At 33.9% G+C, this 18665-nt stretch overlaps 1 protein-coding gene across 2 annotated transcripts; it reads left to right on the top strand.

Moving 5' to 3' along the window:
* Positions 1-1294: 1294 nt before the first annotated feature.
* LOC111394462 (methionine aminotransferase-like) lies at positions 1295-7051 on the top strand. 2 transcript variants are annotated; one of them, XM_023020308.1, is made up of 9 exons: positions 1295-1541; positions 2547-2677; positions 2786-2871; positions 3000-3094; positions 3606-3702; positions 4616-4730; positions 4887-5041; positions 5426-5551; positions 6460-7051. In XM_023020308.1, the coding sequence occupies exons 1-9, from the start codon at positions 1360-1362 to the stop codon at positions 6682-6684; spliced, it is 1212 nt and encodes a 403-aa protein (XP_022876076.1). In that variant the 5' UTR covers positions 1295-1359; the 3' UTR covers positions 6685-7051. The 2 variants fall into 2 exon arrangements, with proteins under 2 accessions (XP_022876076.1, XP_022876068.1); XM_023020300.1 differs by having other exon boundaries at positions 2547-2871.
* Positions 7052-18665: the final 11614 nt, after the last annotated feature.

Here is an 18665-nt window from a genome sequence, read left to right on the forward strand (position 1 = left end):
ACCCACCTCATGTCTCTGTCGGGATAAAGTAATAAAATTCTCATTTGTAAACTCGTTTATATTCTCATTGTCTTCAACTGTCAACGGAATTCTATGCGTAACAGCGACATCACGATCAGGAGCAACTATCTCAGGAATAACCACATCATCCACAGGAACTATCTCCACTGTCTCCCAAAAATCTCGGTCATTATTATCCGCCCTATTTGAATCTTCGCGTTCACCTTTGATAACATCCTTCTTAACTAAAGTCACACCAAGATCAGTCGGAATCCGATGCATTTTATTCATTTCTAATAGATAATTCAATCAGCATCACTAGTAACGACTACCGGTGGAATTGGAATGGATGAATCCCCATAACCGTTGAATAGATATTTCAATTGCATAACGTATTGAGATTGATCGACATTCAGCTTATTTTATAAATCGTTGTACATTTCTAAGTATGATGTACTATCTGTTATGGGAATTGCAATACAACCACATCTGTCACTCGTCCATCTCCATTCTCACCGATTATTTTCATTCAATTCGAAATCACCAAAATAACAGATGGGAATTATCATATCTGCATGAAGAAATAAATTTAATCAACTTCATTTATTCATTATAAGAAAAAATCAATGCCAACTAAAATCAGTGCAGAGTCGGTGTTAATTGGCTGTTTAACAGCCAAACAGTCGGCTGTTTGGCTGTTTTTGTGCAGGAATTCTTCTACGGTTCTAAAGAAAAATATTATACATCTGTTCAATTTTATTTTTTTTGATAAGTAAGATCTGTTAAAAAAATTTATGCTAACTACTATGTCAACATAAAATTTCTCTATTCAAACGTATACTAATTTATTGAAAACAAACTTAAACGTGCATAAATGTACTTACCGATTTAAAGTAATTGATATGAAAAGAATTTTCGGCTTCAACGTTTCAAAGTTTTTCTAGATTTTGAGGTTTAAGTAGATGAAAAGATGAGATTTTTTTCTGTGTTGGAAGCTCGTTTTGAAGTTTTTATAAGTGGAGAAGTGTTTGGTTTTTAATTATTAACTAAAAGGGTAGTAAAATCCTTTCAACAATATATTGTTTTGTAATTATACAAAACATTTAAGGGCATCTTTGTCTTTTACCATACAAGATGTCAATGTCATAATATTCATGATTTTGAAAGTTAAAGTGAAATTTAGGTTCTTTGATTGGATCAAACTTAAAAGTACCCCCGACTTACCTTCAGAATAAGTGATTATGACCCATAATAAATTATTATTTTAAAAATACTTATTTGCTTAGAAGTCAACTTTCTCGCTACCTGCTCTGTTTGTTTTGCTTAGTTCGAAGATAACGAAGCAGAAAGAAGGGAGAAATGGAAGAAAAGCTATCGTCGGTGGCGAAAACTCTGACACCCTCTCCAATACAGCAACTATCTTTTCTTGCTCAAAGATGTGACGCCATTAACCTCGCCGAAGGGTTTCCAGATTTTCCTGCGCCTCTGCAAATAAAAAATGCGGCTGTTTCGGCCATCAATTCCGATTTCAATCAGTACAGGTCTTCCATTTTCTTCATCAATTTTTCATTTCTTCATTGAATTTTGCATTAGAAGTAGAAAAGTGTTAAGTTTAGCAAAAATTTGAGTTAGTTGTAAAGCAATGATATTTTGGATTACGTTTTAAGTTCCAACTTTCACCACGGAAGAGTTATACTTGTAAGTAAATTGGATACATTGTAAAGCAGTGATGTTAAGTTCCAACTCTCATCACTAAAAAGTTACTATTTACTTATAAGTAAATTTACTTCTTTTTAAGCATAGCCAACATGCTCATCACAGCGAAAAACATGTTGGGATGGGCTGAAACTTAAAAAAATTTCAATAAACTACCGCTAAATACACTGTGCCAGTGTGCCACACGAGGTTTATGATACTCACGATGAAGTCTATCAGATACTCGAACAAGTACAAATCTAAATATCAACCCAAAGATGTCTTATTACATCTTTGTGGCTTTCCTTGCCAAATAGGAAATCAACGCCCTCCCTGTGAAATATAAAGTGACTGGAAGCATTATAAGTATGAGCAGGGATATATGCACACCAATAAAAAATTAAGAAAATACTTGACGAGTACTCTTTTGGGACACAAGTCCCAACTAACATTGACAATCTATCATTCCAATTAATTGAAAATTTTGGTTAAAAACACGATAAAAAAAATACATGATTATACATCAGTGACCTCAAAATACTATTCGAAGTGAACATCAGTTTTCTATACTGACGATTTTAATCTCACATGAAGTGGAAAAAATTGACAAGAATATCGAGGGTCCAAGGAAAATGGATTTATTTCATGCACATGTTTGATATATTGGTTGCGGATTCGAGTTTGGGTAAGGAGGTTGGCTTAATGTAATGAGTACCTATTGAAGAACAAAAAATAAAATAAAATTTGAATTTGTTATTTGTATATATTCTTCTTAAGTTCCTACAGGCTGTAACTGGCAGTGATTATGAGGGACCTTATGAGTAACCAATGTCTCTTTATTGATGCCACAGGCATGTGCAAGGGATATGTGATCACGTTGCCTGTAAAATGAAGGAAATACAAGAACTGAATGTTGACCCCCTCACAGATATAGTTATTTGCTGTGGGCAGTCTGAGGCATTTGCGGCTACCATGTTTGCAAGTAAAATGTCTCAAGGGTCGCACATTCTCGTAGTTAATCAATTTAAAGATTTCTTTGCTTTTAAGGGTGTGTTTATAATGCATGCTTGTCTTTGTTTCATTTCCTCAGTAGTTGAGCAGGGGGATGAGGTGATAATATTTGATCCATCATATGAAACATATGAAACGTGTATTAGGCTGGCTGGAGGAATCCCCGTAAGCCGATCTAATTAGTACTTTGTTTTTGGAGCATCATGAAATTCATAATTGTATACAAATTAAGATAGGCAAAGTTCATAAATGCATTGGAGTTATAATTTCACTTATCTTATGGAAAATGACAGGTATATGTAGCTCTCGATCCACCTAATTGGACGTTGGATCTTGATAAACTAAAGAAGTCTTTTACTTCAAAGACAAAAGCTGTAGTTTTGAATAGGTACGGTGTACAACATTAATTTCGTTCTTTTAAATGATGAATAATAGATCATAAACATTTTTTTTTTTTTACAAGTAACTGTTGTCTGGCTGGAATAAGGTTGATATTAATGCTAGAGCTTCACATTTCTAATATTTTTGTTGCAATGGTAAAAATAGATAACCTTTTGTTGATTCTCTTTTGCTATGAACTGGACATGCATCATATATAAGGTATCTTTACTATGTTCTTACTCCCATGGCTTTTGTATTAGCAGATAAACACAATTTATAGAGTTTTAGGCAGTGGAAAATTAAGGTATATGGGTAACTTAAAATTGCAAAGTTCGTAATAAGACGGTGAATTGATTTCAGACAATAATCATACAAGTTTTTTCTTTTAAAATTCAAACTCATTTCTGAAGTTCTGTTGTGCTTAAAACTCTTGAAGAGAAACCTGTTGAATTATCATGAGTTATAGTTCTATGGTAATGACATTGTCTTTTACAAGTATACTAATACTAATGACACAGTCCTCACAACCCAACTGGAAAAGTTTTCTCCAAGGATGAGCTAGAGATCATTGCTGGAGCTTGCCAGACCTGGAATATCTTAGCTGTAACAGATGAAGTACGAAAAACATTTGCAGCTGCTTATTGTACATGAGCTAGGTGCACAACTTTCTTTGGTTATCCACTACTTGTGTGCTTATATTGATCATCTTCTGATATAATGACTTCTTTTATGAACAATTAAGCATATCTTTATCGAAGTTTATTAGTCGCAAAAATAATTTTTTTGGATAAATTTGTTGTTCAACTGAGTGTTATTAAGAGGATAATGGAAGATTTATTCTCATTTTAGTAAGGAATTATAAGAATAAGGAAGCTATTGGTTATATCTCCAAACCAAACATACATTAAATAGTGTTTTCTAATGTGTAGTTGTTTTTTGTTAGTAAGTCTTTCAAATATATTAGGGAGACGGCAGAGGAGAAGCTCGAGCTATCTAATTTACAATGAAGAAATGACTGAAATATAAAGAAAATAATCATGAAGAAAGTCATCTTTATGCATTTGTTTGGCTAAGCTTAAAATCGGAATTAAGTTACTTGTTTTAAACAATAAGGCAAGATTTATTTCCATAATAAGTAACTATTTTTGCTTAAAAATTATAGAAGAAAATAACTTGTTTGGACACAAAAAATTACTTAAAAGTAACCTTTCCTTATTTTAAGATAAACCAACTATGCTGACTGTCTAACCTCTCACAGTATTTTTTGGATGCTTGGTTCTAATCTGACGCTTAAAATTTATACCAGAGTTTACTGGAATGCAGTTCATTTATTGGTAGAAAAATCTGTCATCTCCCTATGCAAATTTTAGCATGCATCTTCTTTCTGATGTAATATGTCAAGCAACCAAATGGTGTGGCTTTAGGAAGTCATATATGTCCATATTGCTTTCTCTTCATCAACGCTGCTTCTTCTTCTCCTTCTCCTCCTTCCCTGCAACTTTAATTATTTATCTATTTGGTTGCACAGGTGTATGAGCATATTACTTTTGACAAGGAACGTCACATATCACTTGCGTCACTACCGGAAATGCAGAAGAGGACCATTGTGACATCTTCCTTGTCAAAAACTTTTAGTGTAACTGGTATAAATGTGTAAACTATCTAAAGTTCGCTCATTCTACCTTTGTAGTTTAATTTCTGCTTTGGAAACCAGAAGCCTTTTATTATGTTTGCCAAAAAAGAGTTTATGTTAATTTAAATGACAAGATAAACTCTATTCAATTGTATAACATTGTTAGGATGGAGAATTGGATGGGCAATTGCCCCAGCTTGGATTGCTTCTGCTATTAGAAACATTCATATTAAAATTACAGATTCTGCTCCTGCACCTTTCCAGGAAGCTGCTTTGACTGCTTTGATGAGTCCGCATGCATACTTTGATTCATTGAGAAGAGTAAGATTCTGAAGAATTAAGAATTCATCCGAATCGAAGGATTGGGAACAATGAACTATGAATTTCACATCTTAGTCAACTCATAAGGAGCATGATAGGTTGTTGATGATTGATTTAAAATCCATCAAAAATTGGAGTTAATTTGAAATTATCTTCATCTATAGCTAATTTTTTATTTATTACTCTAGATTTTAAATGCTTAGCGAAATGCTTATATTATTCAAGTGAATTTGTCATCCCAAGATTTGAAATCTGTCACAATTAATATTCATCATTCAATTCGAATCCATATACTTCAAATGCAATCTATAGCCTGCTCTATGATAGTTCATCATATTTGTTATAGATGGAAGTTGTCAATGACCATTTATTCATTGTGCTTAGGACTATGAATTGAAAAGAGATTTCGTAGTTGACATGCTTGAAAAGGTTGGCTTCAAGATGCAATTTAAGCCCAAGGGTTCCTTTTTTGTATTTGCACCTCTTCCCGGGAGCTGCACTCTTTCTGATGTAAGTACTTACTTTTCTGGATATACATGCTTGACTAAGCTTAAAAGTTGCTTTTTAGTAATTTTTGCGAAACAAGTTTGAGATTTTTTAAAAGTCAACTTTATCATTTGGATTTTCAGTAGAAAATCTTACCTTTTTGACAGTAAAGTTGTTACTTTTAAACATAGCCAAACATGATCATAGCTGCTAATAGCTGGAGAGTCTTCAAGATATTAGTTTACTCTTTTTTTTCCCTACTAAAGTGATATAAGCAAGCAGAACTATACTGTTATTGGTCATACCCGTTTGAATGTTTTCATCTTATATTACATTCCTCTATGTAAAAGTAGCCAGTCGGTCCAAAGTATTGATAATAGTTACATTGCTTACCCAATCCCTTAATTGGTTGTGCATTTTTAAAATGTAGCTACTCTTTCTTTTCTTCTTCTTCCTTTTTTTTTTTTTTTTCAAGTCACGTTTTACAATTTGAGTGTTCCCAAACTAGCATACTTTTTGCTGGTAAGTACTATTCTTGACGGATCTATTCATATATTCCTGAATACTTCGTGTATTGCATTGGGCTTACTAAACTTGTTGGATCACCAAAAATTAATTCAACAATTTCCAATCATTGGCTATTTCATCTTCCACTTGAAAATTTGGCCCCAATCAGAGTAAATTATTTTCTTTCTTTCATCGTCTTCTTTCCCTTTTTAAATCTTGGCCAGGTTGCTTTGGTTATTTACAATGTCTTATGGGCCAAGAATCAAATCATGGTTGTCCTTGCATATATTGTTCTTCCAACCAACCAAAAGGAATAGAAGAAAAAGAACAAATTGAGTTTGCAAAATTTCTTATGTTTATCATGGTTGGATGAAATTTTGAAATGAAGATAGTGATAAAAAGCTCCAATGGCACTGGCATTGCAGGTTGAATTCGTGGAGGAACTAATTAAACAAGCAGGGGTGGTGGCAGTACCAGGGTGCGGTTTTTTCCATACCAGTTTATCTGCGGAGGATTCTTCTCAGGCTGCACTTGGCTACCAGAGAAGATATATCAGATTTGCATTCTGCAAAAGCGAGGATACATTGGCTGCTGCTTCAAAGAAGATTAGTGGGCTTGTCAATGGTACAGGAAATTTCAAGCTACTTTAAGTTGCTTGGTTTTATATGATGGAGCTGCTGCAAGGATCTTAGAACTTGAAAACATAGTCAAGTTACATTTTAATTGACTTAATCTAGATGGTAAAGGTATGAAATAGTTTGTGAGAGACTGAGAAATGTGTGTAATCTTGGGAGCATTTGAGCATGGATCTTTGAATTTCTGATGACTGAATCCTAGACTTTGAGATCCTTCATTATCATGAGCAATCTGAGAGGTTTTACCATGACTTTGCTCATGTCAAATATGAATGAAAGATTGCTGAAGTTTTCTTGCGATTCAGCCAGCTAACAATTTCTTGTTTACGTGAATCATTCTTGTCATAGAGAACATTCAATAAAAAAACATTGGAATTCTGCACTTTGGTTTGTCTAGTTTAGCTTATAAATATGATCAGAAAGAATGTCTCACTCCTTGATGCTTCTTTGATAGTGATTAATGTGTAAATAATGAGATGAATTCACAAAGTGTGGGTAAAAAATTTGTTTGACTAACTTAATCATAACATGCACGGAATGTGATAGGGGATCGTTTTTCTCAGCCGACATTACCACTCAAATTTCTTATTTTTCTTGAACGTCCCTCTTTTAAGAGATTAATCCTTCCGGCTTCATATATGAGACTTGAATTCGGGTCAATGATGTGGAAAGATTTCAAGAGAAAATCCTTTCCTTCTTATATTCAATTTTTGTCCAGGGGTCACTTGTGCCCGGTGGTGCCGGGTTGCGAGCCGTACCTGGGGAACCGCTATGTCTTAATGGGTCAAGAACCAAATCAGGGATGCCTTGATAAATTTTGTTGTTCTGACCAGCCAAAAACATTAGAAACTGATATGCAACAAATTGAATTCAAGGAATTTTGCATGCTGATCATGTCGTAATGTTTAGTTAATATTTCGACTTACCCTTCTTGAAGGATCGTGTTGAAAGTTTCATCAAGATTGGCATTGAAGGTCGAATTCTTTGAGCAAGGCCGGCCATGAGATATTGGGGACCTTAGACAAATTTCAAATATGGAACCTTATATATATGTAAAAATACAGATAAAATAAAAAATAATAATTTTTTTTGGATCCTCACCGAAGTGGATCAATAGGTGATCGCCTACACGCCTATAGTTAGGATCGGCACGTTCTTTGAGAAATTCATTAAACAAGCAGGGGTGATAACAGTAGCAGGGTGTGGTTTCTTCCATACGATTCTTCTCAGGCTGCAAGCCTGCACTTGGCTACAGATTTGCCTTCAGCAAAAACAGTGGATGGAAGTGGAAATTTCAAGCTATTTTTACACCTCTGGATGTAACCTGATTTAATTATTACTTTGATGTAAACTTTTCGGATCATTTCAGGTATGTTCTCTACTCATCGGGGTAGGTCCTTGTTTCACAATGCATCTTTTGGATTGAAAGATAGTTAAATGACATGTTCAAACTAGAAAGTTGAAGATGGCCACGATGACTACCAAATAATACTATTTTTTATTTATTTATTTATTTTGGTGTCACATTTTTTGTCTTATTTATTGGGATATGTTCTTCACTCTCAGGTAGGTCATCTTACCGAAGTAACTTCACAACACATACTTATTAATGTGATTTTTTCATTTTTAATTTCCATTACGACATCACCTTTTTTGACTTAGTTTTGGCCTATGTTCTTCACTCGTCAGTATAAGTTATGGGTATTGTTTCAAAGTGTTAAATGACAAACTTTGTAACTCGTCATTTAGATTAAAAAAGTATTAAATGGCGAGTTCAAAAGAATAAGTAAAAAAATTTAATTATATTTGCTTCATTGACTAATTTTCAAGAGATTCACAAATATTACACACTTGTCCATCACTTATTTTCTATTTTTCCAGCATACCTACTTGTCATGATATCATTAGAGTACATGTATTAAGTTACTAATGTATACTTCTACAAATAAAAAGATAAATACTTATAGTTTTTAAATGTCCAACACAAGCTTGAAACAGAATAAAAACTCTAATTTACTAAAATTATATACTGGAAAAGCAGTTCAAATTCTTTATTAAACGCCATAGAGTCGATGGCTTAGAAGGGTCAGAAACAATGATGTCAAGACATTTTCACTGAGTTGGCCAAGTAGGGTCACCGCTGACAAACCCCAACAGTCTTAGCAAACTTGCTAAGATAAAAATCTGTTAGTAAATACGAAAAAAATAGGCTTTCTACATATGCATCGTTTAAAGCAACGATTTTTATCAGCTGTCCTAAAAAAATCTCTTCTCCTCCTATGAACTTTTAGGTGTATGAAGTTTCATATTTTATTTTATTTTTATAAATTTTATAACATGTCTTTGTTTGTTTTAATGTTGTATACATATCCGACGTAATGCATGTCAGAGACAATCTTCCTCTGCCTCTAAAGGTCGAGTTTCAATGGACCATTCATCATCTGTGTTGGGCATGTTTGGTAAGTGATGTCCAAATCCCCTAAGCTATGAAGAAAAACCGAGCCCTGTATAACTTCATAGGCTATAAGTCCGGGATTGAAGAATTAAATCCACATCACAATTGAAGTAGCCCAATTATGTTGGGTATTTAGAGGTAATCAGCCCATTGGGCTAGATGCTCAATACCCAATTTGGAGGTAATTTGAAAATCACATTAAAGATAGATAAATATTTTCGTTATCTTTTTTCAACCATTTTATCCCCTTTTTGTTGAGCTCTATCTTTCAGTTTTGATATAATCTTGCAATTTTGATTTAACCTAATCTTGCAAGATTTTGTGGAAAAGTCGTTTTTTGTGAAGCCTATAAATTGAAGACTCTTCTCTTCATTTGTACACCACCCAAGAACGAGAAAAAAACTCTTTGCTTTGTGCAAAATTAAAACCTCCTCCACTTTTCTTTGTGAATCTGTCTTTGTGACTAATTATAACCTTCAAATTGGAGATACCTTTGTGATGTGAATCAAATTTTTGAGCCTAATTTAGAAGGGGGAAGTCGTTCTTCAATTTTCCAGTTTTTGGTTCTTGATTTTAATCCTTTGCAAATCCTAAACTAATTAATTGTTTTGTTTGAATTGTAGGTGGGTTTGCTCAACAATTGGTATTAGAGCTTGGTGGTGGTGAAAATACGGCCAAAAATCGACCAGAAACCGGCAGAAAACAGAAAAATCGAACTGCCCAGATTTTTGCACAAAAACCGTACCTACAAACACGATTTTCCGTCAATCCAGAAGTCCATTGGTGAAATAGAGACCAGGGTTGAGACGTGTAGGTGGAGGCGGTGCTGGGTGTATAGCGCGTGATCCAGGCGACGGTGCGTGAGGGCGCGTCGGGTCGATTTTGGGGACGCTATCTTCAGGTGGTTTGTTCCACACATTATTTCTAACATTTTTCGTGTTGAAAGTTTTCTGTTTCAAATTACACAGAAAAAGTTGGACGATTTTGCCCTTGGTGGATCAACGGTCAAAATTGCCACATATTTACTGAATTACTTTAGGCCAAAATTGCGGCCCTAAAGCAATAAGTTCGCATCTCTCGTAATTTACGGACTTGGACAAGTCCGCTATTGTAAATTGGCTGAAACTTTACATTATCGCACTAGCAGATCATCATGTAGGATGATCATTAGGATTGGAGGTTGTCACTGCTTGGCAACCATTACTTGTTGATAGAACTTAGGATTACTTGTCATTATCTGTTTAATTTTCTAAGTGAAATTATTTCTTCGTCATTAGATTAATTTGTTGAACATTGTTGCATTATCTCGTATTATTTTAGACTTGTACCTGAACTCCTATTCTAGTTCTTCCCTAAGAACTCGATTCTCATGAAACCCTGGGGTTCTAGAATAGCGTATTATTGTGAAACCATAGGAATCTTGTTACTCCGCGTAATCTATGTGACCTATGATTTTTACATATCTGAATTTGTGCTCTATGCATTTTTTGGTAAAATGTTTACACATCACTTTAAGTTGGGTGTCTTTAATAGTAAAGGAGATTTTTCAATTTGACAGCAAAAAATGAAAGATATTCTTGTTCAACAAAAAGTTTCCAAAACTATTGATGACTCTTTTCCTGCAAACTTGACTAATGAAGAAAAAGAGAATATGAATGAATTGGCATACACTTCTATAATATTACACCTGTCTAATGCAGTATTAAGAAAAATTGGTAAATTAAAACAAACTCAAGAACTTTGGAAAAAATTGGAGGAACTTTATGTATCTAAGTCAACACCAAACAAACTTTTTCTATTTGAAAGCTTTTTTAGCTTCAAAATCGATTCTTCAAGAGATTTGGATGATAATTTGGATATCTTTAATAAACTCGTGCAAGATATCACTAACTGTGGTGAAAAAGTATTTGAAGAGTATAAGGCAATAATTTTGTTAAATGCTATCCCTGAAACTTATAGAGATGTTAAAAATGCTATTGAATATGGGAGAGATACGTTGACAACTGAAATTGTCATAGACTCGTTAAAAAGTAAAGAAATGGAAATGCGAGTTGAGAGAGTCGAGAGAAGAAGTGGTGAGGTTTATATTATGAAACGTAGGTCTCAGTCAAGAACCCATGATAACCAAAGTGGATACGTGTCTGGTAGTAAAAAGAAAAGTAGAAGTTTATCTAGGTCAAGAAATAAAACTAAAGGTAGAAAATGCTATGGTTGCGATAAAACTAGACACTTTATTAAAGATTATTATGTTAAGAAAAACAAACAAAAGGAAAATGTTCATGATAAGGCAAATGTTATTACTTCTTTTGATGAATTTTGTGAAGTTTATGTGTTATTGAACTCTGAACCTATTGAAGTAAATTTGATTGTGAAATCACATTTAAATGAATGGATACTTGATTCTGGTGCATCATTTCATGTTTCATCACATAAAGACTGGTTTGACAATATGCAAGAATCTGAAAGTGCTCATGCTATTTTGTACAATAATCATGCATATAAAATTGCTGGCATTGATGATATCACGTTAAAATTTAACACTGGTTATGTGGTTAAATTACATGGAGTTAGATATATTCTTGAAATAGCTAGAAATCTTATTTTAGTAGAAGCATTAGAAACTGATGATTTTACTGGTAAAATTGGAAACAACATGCTTAAAATGATTAAGGGTGCTCTTGTCACATGTAAAGATACTAAAAGAAACGGTATTTATCTGACCACTGCTGCAATTGTTAAAAATTCAACTTCTTCTATAAATTTGACCAACACTAATGACACACACAAGTTGCACAATAGAATAGCTCGCATAAGTATTAAAGGACTTAAACTGCTAAATGATAAAGGTGTATTTGGAAAAGACTGTGTCTAATATGTCTTTCTGTAGTCACTGTGTACTTGGTAAACATCATAAGTCATCTTTTTCATCTGGTATGCATAAAACTACTAAAGTCTTGGAATTTATTCATACTGATTTATGGGAGCCTACTACTAATCCTACAATTGGTGGTAATAGATATTTTATATCCATAATTGATGATTACTCTCGTAGGGTGTGGGTTTACCTGTTAAAAAATAAAACTGAAACCTTTAAAATTTTCAAAATATGGAAATTGCAAGTTGAAACTCAAACTAGCAAAAAGATAAAATATCTAAGAACTGATAACGGCGTAGAGTTCTGTAATAATGATTTGGATGATCTGTGTGAAAAATGTGGAATTAGTAGACATAAAACTGTTCCTTATACACCTCAACAAAATGGGGTGGCTGAACGTATGAATCGTACTTTACTTGACAAAGTTAGATGCATGATGTTGAGTTCTGGAATTCCTAAATCTTTTTGGGGTGAAGCTGTTATCACTGCATGTTATCTGATTAATCTGGCACCTTCTACTGCATTAAATGTTGATACTCCACATGAAAAATGGTATGGTCAATGTGCTGACTATACTATGTTAAAAACTTTTGGCTGTGCTGCTTCCTTTCATCAAAATGAGGGAAAACTAGAACCCAGAGTTAGGAAATGTGTTTTCTTAGGATATCCTGAAAGAGTTAAAGGGTATAGACTTTGGGATAGAAGTCAAAATGGAGTTAAGATCATCATAAGTCGTGATGTTACATTTAACAAGTCCGAAATGCCGTGTCTAAAATCAGAAAGTGACACCTTGAGAGAAAAATAACAAGAAAACATTAGTGACGAATCTCAAGTGAATTTAAGGTCCTTAAGTGTTCAAACCCCCACCACCTCAATCGAGGTGGAGCATCAAAATCCTGAACTAGAAGAAAATCAGAGTGAAAATATTGAGAGACATAAAGTTATAGAGGAATAGCAAGGAGAGTAAAACCCTTTGTTTGATTACCAGTTAGCTAGAGACAGAGTTAGAAGAACACATAGAGTGCCTCAAAGGTTAAAGTCTAATTTTGAGCTTGCTTATGCTAGTTAGGAAGAACTAGTTAATAGGGAACCAAATACATATGAAAAAGCCTTAAGGAGTGAACAATCTGAGGATTTTGTGAAAGCAATGAGAGAAGAGATAAATTCCCTCGATAAGAATCAAACATGGGAATTAGTCCCAAGACCTAAAGATAAGTCAATAACTGGGTGTAAATGAGTTTTAGAATTAAGGAGGAAATTACCAAAGGAGAGGGTTTGAGGTTTAAGGTTAGACTTGTGGCCAAATGTTACACACAAAAGGAAGGGGTGGATTATAATGAGATCTTTTCTCCAGTTGTTAAGTATACCACAATTAGGACTATGCTTGCATTAGTTGCACATTTCAATTGGGAACTTGAACAACTTGATGTTAAAATTGCTTTTCTGCATGGGGAACCTGATGAAAAGATTTTCATGGATCAACCTAAAGGTTTTGAAAATAAACAAAAATCTGATAATGTGTGTTTTCTTAAACGCTCTTTATATGATTTGAAACAATCTCCTAGACAATGGTATAAACGTTTTGATTCGTTTGTTAAAGCAATTGGTTTTAAAAGGAGTGAATTTGATCATTGCTTGTACTATCAAGGTAATGCAAACAATAATGACTGTGTGTTTTTGTTGCTATACGTGGACGATATACTTTTGATTGGTCCCAACTTGAAGTTGTTAAATGATGTAAAAATTACTTTAAGTAATGAATTTGATATGAAAGATCTAGGTAATGCTAAAAGAATTTTAGGCATGGAACTTCGTAGAGATAGGTCTAAATCAATTTTATTTTTACATTAGGCTCCATATATCATGAAAATTTTGAAAAAACTTGGTATGAATGAATGTAAACATGTTACATTACCTTTAGCTAATCACTTTGCATTATCTAAAGAACAATCACCTGCTAATGAAGAAGAAGAAGAATATATGAAACGAATTCCATATACAAATGACATTGGTTCTGTGATGTTTCTAATGGCGTGTACTAGACCCAACTTAGCCTTTGCTATTAGTACATTTAGCAGGTATATGTCCAACCTGGGTCCCAAACATTGGGAGGCTTTGAAATTGTTGTTTAGATATTTGAAAGGAACATGCAATGTTGGCTTAATATATAAGTTTAGTACTGAAGGAATTAAATTGAAAGGTTTTACTAATACTAACTATGCTGGTGATAGAGATAATATGAAATCTACATCTTCCTACATGTTTACTTTGTGTAATTCACGTGTTAATTGGAAATCACAATTTCAACATATTGTTGCATTATCCACTACTGAATCAGAATATATTGCTGCTACTGAAGCCTTTAAAGAATCTTTGTGGTTTAAAGGTGTATTAAATGAACTTGGTGCTTTTAAAGACAACGTAACAATATATTTTAATGGTCAATCTGCTATTCACCTATGCAAAAATTCTGTCTTTCATGAACGTACTAAACATATAGATGTTAGATTGCATTTCATTAGAGATATGGTTTCTCAAGAATTGGTAAAACTTGAGAAAGTCCTTTCAGAATATAATCCTACAAATATGAGAACTAAGGTGCTCCCATTGGTAAAGTTTAGAAGCTGCCTTGAACTTCTAAACATCGGTACAAACTTGTAAGTCTCTTCACTTAAACTATTTGTTATTTTATCTGACTTGCAGGATGATGTGGCATCAAGGTGGAGGTTGTTGGGCATGTTTGGTAAGTGATTCCAAATCCCCTAGGCTATGAAGAAAAATCGAGGCCCGTATAACTTCATAGGCTATAAGCCCAGGATTGAAGAATTAAATCCACATCACAATTGAAGTAGCCCAATTATGTTTGGTATTTAGAAGTAATAAGCCTATTGGGCTAGATGCTCAATACCCAACTTGGAGGTAATTTGAAAATCACATGAAAGATAGATAAATATTATTGTTATCTTTTTTCAACCATTTTATCCCCTTTTTTGGTTGAACTCTATCTTTCAGTTTTGATATAATCTTGCAATTTTGATATAACCTAATCTTGCAAGATTTTGTGGAAAACCTGTTTTTTTGTGAAGCCTATAAATGAAAGACTCTTCTCTTCATTTGTACATCACCCAAGAACGAGAAAAACTCTCTGCTTTGTGCAAAATTAAAACCACCTTTGCCTTTTTTTTGTGAATCTATCTTGGTGACTAATTATGGCCTTCAAATTGGAGATACCTTTGTGATGTGGATCAAATTTCTAAGCCTAATTTAGAAGGGGAAAATCGTTCTTCAACTTTTCAGTTTTTGGTTCTTGATTTTAATCCTTTGCAAATCCTAAACTAATTAATTGTTTTGTTTGAATTGTAGGTGGGTTTGCTCAACAATTTGTTGTCACCTTGCTCTGTAGACATTGATAAAAACTCTAAGCCGTGTTTAGTGTCAGAAGAAATGGAAGGGACAAACAAAAGTATCAAATGCCCAACTTGCTAAATCATGCAGGTTCTGAGCATCTAATCTTACTTAGGTTTCTTGAATATGAAACAATGTGCCTTACAGCAAGTTTGCCTTTAACAAGAGATGCAAATAAATTTTGGGAAAATTGCAGCTATAGTACCAAATCTTTCAATTTTATGCAGATTTGACTCAAATCTTTATTTTGTTGCACTCGCGGTACCAAATCTTCAAAAACTCGCATCTAAAATCAAAATTGATGGAAACCATTGCTTTCTCTGTTAGTTGATAAAAAATCAAAGGTTTTTTTTTTTTTTTTTTTTATTCATCAAAACTATCTATAAAAAGAATTAGATAGAATAACTTCGACCTTGTCAACTGATAGTGAAAGAACAAAATCGGGGTACATACCAATACCTAGTATGGGTAAAAAGATAGAGATTGAAAGAAATAACTCTCGCGGTCCAGAATCAAAAAAATAAGAGTTTGGAGCATTAAATATCTTGTATCCATAGAACATCTGGCGTGACATAGATAATGAATAAATAGGAGTTAATATCATTCCAATTGCCATTACAAAAGTAATTAGTATTTTTGGCATTCTCTTCTCCACCCACCCCAACCCAACCCACCCCACCCCAACCCAAAACCAATACTTGAATGTTTGGCATCATCACACCCACCCAACTTCGACGCCACCTCACGCGTCACCACCACCACCATGCAATTCTCTATATATGTATTTTCACCATGCAACTCATATGCCTATTACTCTTCCTTCCAACCTTAAACCCCCAAAACACTTTCACAGCCACAGAACACCACATATGAGGCTAAATTAACCCACAATCGCAAAAATCAGGCATTTTCTATATTGTCCACTTTGTTTTCTTTGCCAAAAGTTGGACAAATTTAGAGAAAACAAAGAATTTGTAAGTATTATGCCCTAGATCCAATCAACTTTGAACATAAATACTTTTGATATATAATTAATGCAATTTAATGACAGATCTATTATTTAATTAATAGACAATTAAATAAATAATAGATTCCGTATATTCAAATTTTCGTAATTTGTTAATCACAAGAGTTGTGATTGTGAGATACAAATTACATATAATTGAGTCTTAAATCGTCCGTGGTCGTAAGTAATAACGAGATACGGATATCGTTATTACGGATAGACCATCACGTGTAACATTTCTTACTTGTGAAGTAAGTAGCTGATCTCACAAGCTAAAGTATGGTGACACTTAAATGAACACGTGGATGTTTTGTTATAGAACAAAATATTGGAGACCCACCGAGAGATTCCACATGGATAACTATCTGAGTGTCAGTGGTTAATCTCTAACGTTCGGTAGTGAAATTGGTCGTTTGACTTGAGGTCATCATGGTACCTTATATGAGGACGTCATACTTTGACGGTGTTGGATGTTGCTCTGAAAAGGGCCACTAATACGACATCGTTCGGGTACATCAAGAATCGTATGAAGGTTGTGATTGACCAATAAAGGATTCGTCACTTTTAGATAGTAGGAGATTATGATCTGCGTTTCATTCAATTAAGTCGATAACGAAATCATTGGCCAAGGTGTACTCATAAGTCGAAAAAGAGTTTTCGACTTATATTGACTTAATAGTGGAGTGAAAGATATGATCGAAATTCGGGATTGACACAATTCCATATCTCGTATCGGATCATATTGACGAAGGGATTATAGTTTCACGGTAAACGAACGAATTTGATTTTGTCATAACACGTGACATTTCTCGTCACATGCATTGCCCTGACACATTGCTAGATGTCAATCAGGGACGGCGAGTGTGAATTGACGATAAATTAAAAGGGTATTTTAATTTATCAGTTTTGATTAGATCAAAATAATATTTCACATCACTAGGTATCGTGGTCGGGAACCTAATGGGTCGCACACAAAAGGGAATTAGAAGATTTCAAATTGCCAATTAATTAATTTAACAATTGTAGGATAAATTAATTAATTGGATTTGTTATTTATATCCCGAATTAATTAATTGGATTAATTAATTCACGGATCGGGTTTAATTAAATGGATTAATTAAATATTGGACTGGATCGGACCGGGTCGAGCCTATTTGGGTTTATATAAATACATGGCTAGGGTTTAAGGTCCATATGATTTTCATTATTCTTACTGGCACAGGAGGAAAAATTCTAGAAGCTGCAATCTTATTCTTTGTGTGGATCATCTTTGGAGGCTGGACAATTGGACAACTGTGGGTGGCAAATCAAGATTGCTGGAACGAAAAGAAAAGCAAAAGGTTTGCAGAATTCGTCAAAAGTATAATCTTTATCACGATTTCTATCTAAACACAAAGGGATCCTCGGTGGGAATCGAAATAATTTTAATTTTCTGCTGTGCATATATAAATAGATTCCCAACAAAATTGTCATCGGCGCTTATGTTTTCAGCCCAGCTGTCGATGCTAGATTGTCAAAAAATAGCCAAAAATCAATGATTTGGACGAGGTTGAGATTGAAGAGTTGCAACCAATTAACATGAAAAATTGGGGATTGTTGTGGAAGCTGATTTCACGGCAAAAGCTGAGACTTGCGGCTTCGATTCTTAGTCATTTGTGTTGCACAGCTAGTACCCTCTCCAAGCAACTCTGTTGTACGAAATAATTTCAAAAGTTAAAGAGTTCCTTGCCTTCCTGCAGAAATAGGACTTTGAGTTTTCAATGCCTCTTTCCGCAATTTTCGGTGAAGATGAGTGAGGTGATGTCGTTGTGTCAGATAATTACGTGGTGATAGTGATGGGTGATGTGGCTTTGAAGTTGGGTGGCGTGGGGGTGCTGACATTTTGGAGGTTTTGGTTTTGGGGTGGATGATAGGATTTTATTATTATTAATTTATTTTTTTGATTTAATTCTTTTATTTTAGTTTTTTACACAAAAAAAAATAAAATGTAAAGTTACCTTTTACCCTTTAAAAATTAATCAACATTGGTAAAACCTTTTGATTTGTGGTCAAATAACAGAGAAAGTAACGTTTTCTATCACGAATTTTTGAGAGGTTCGATACCATGACTGCAATAAATTAAAGATTTGTATAAATTTGCAAAAAGGTGAAATGTTTGATACATGACTGCAATTTTCCCATAAATTTTTGTGCCCTGATATTTTATGCTGGCCTCCAGATCTGAGGCAAGATTATCTTTGAATAAGACACGCCTG

Source organism: Olea europaea, chromosome 1, assembly GCF_002742605.1.
Source record: "Olea europaea var. sylvestris chromosome 1, O_europaea_v1, whole genome shotgun sequence".
Taxonomy (NCBI): Eukaryota; Viridiplantae; Streptophyta; class Magnoliopsida; order Lamiales; family Oleaceae; genus Olea; species Olea europaea.

Coding starts and splice junctions, on each gene's coding strand:
- LOC111394462 (XM_023020300.1), top strand. CDS start 1,360: ATGGAAGAAAAGCTATCGTCGGTGGCGAAAACTCTGACACCCTCTCCA. Junction 2,872..2,999: donor GGCTGGCTGGAGGAATCCCC/GTAAGCCGATCT, acceptor GGAAAATGACAG/GTATATGTAGCTCTCGATCC. Junction 3,703..4,615: donor TCTTAGCTGTAACAGATGAA/GTACGAAAAACA, acceptor TTGGTTGCACAG/GTGTATGAGCATATTACTTT.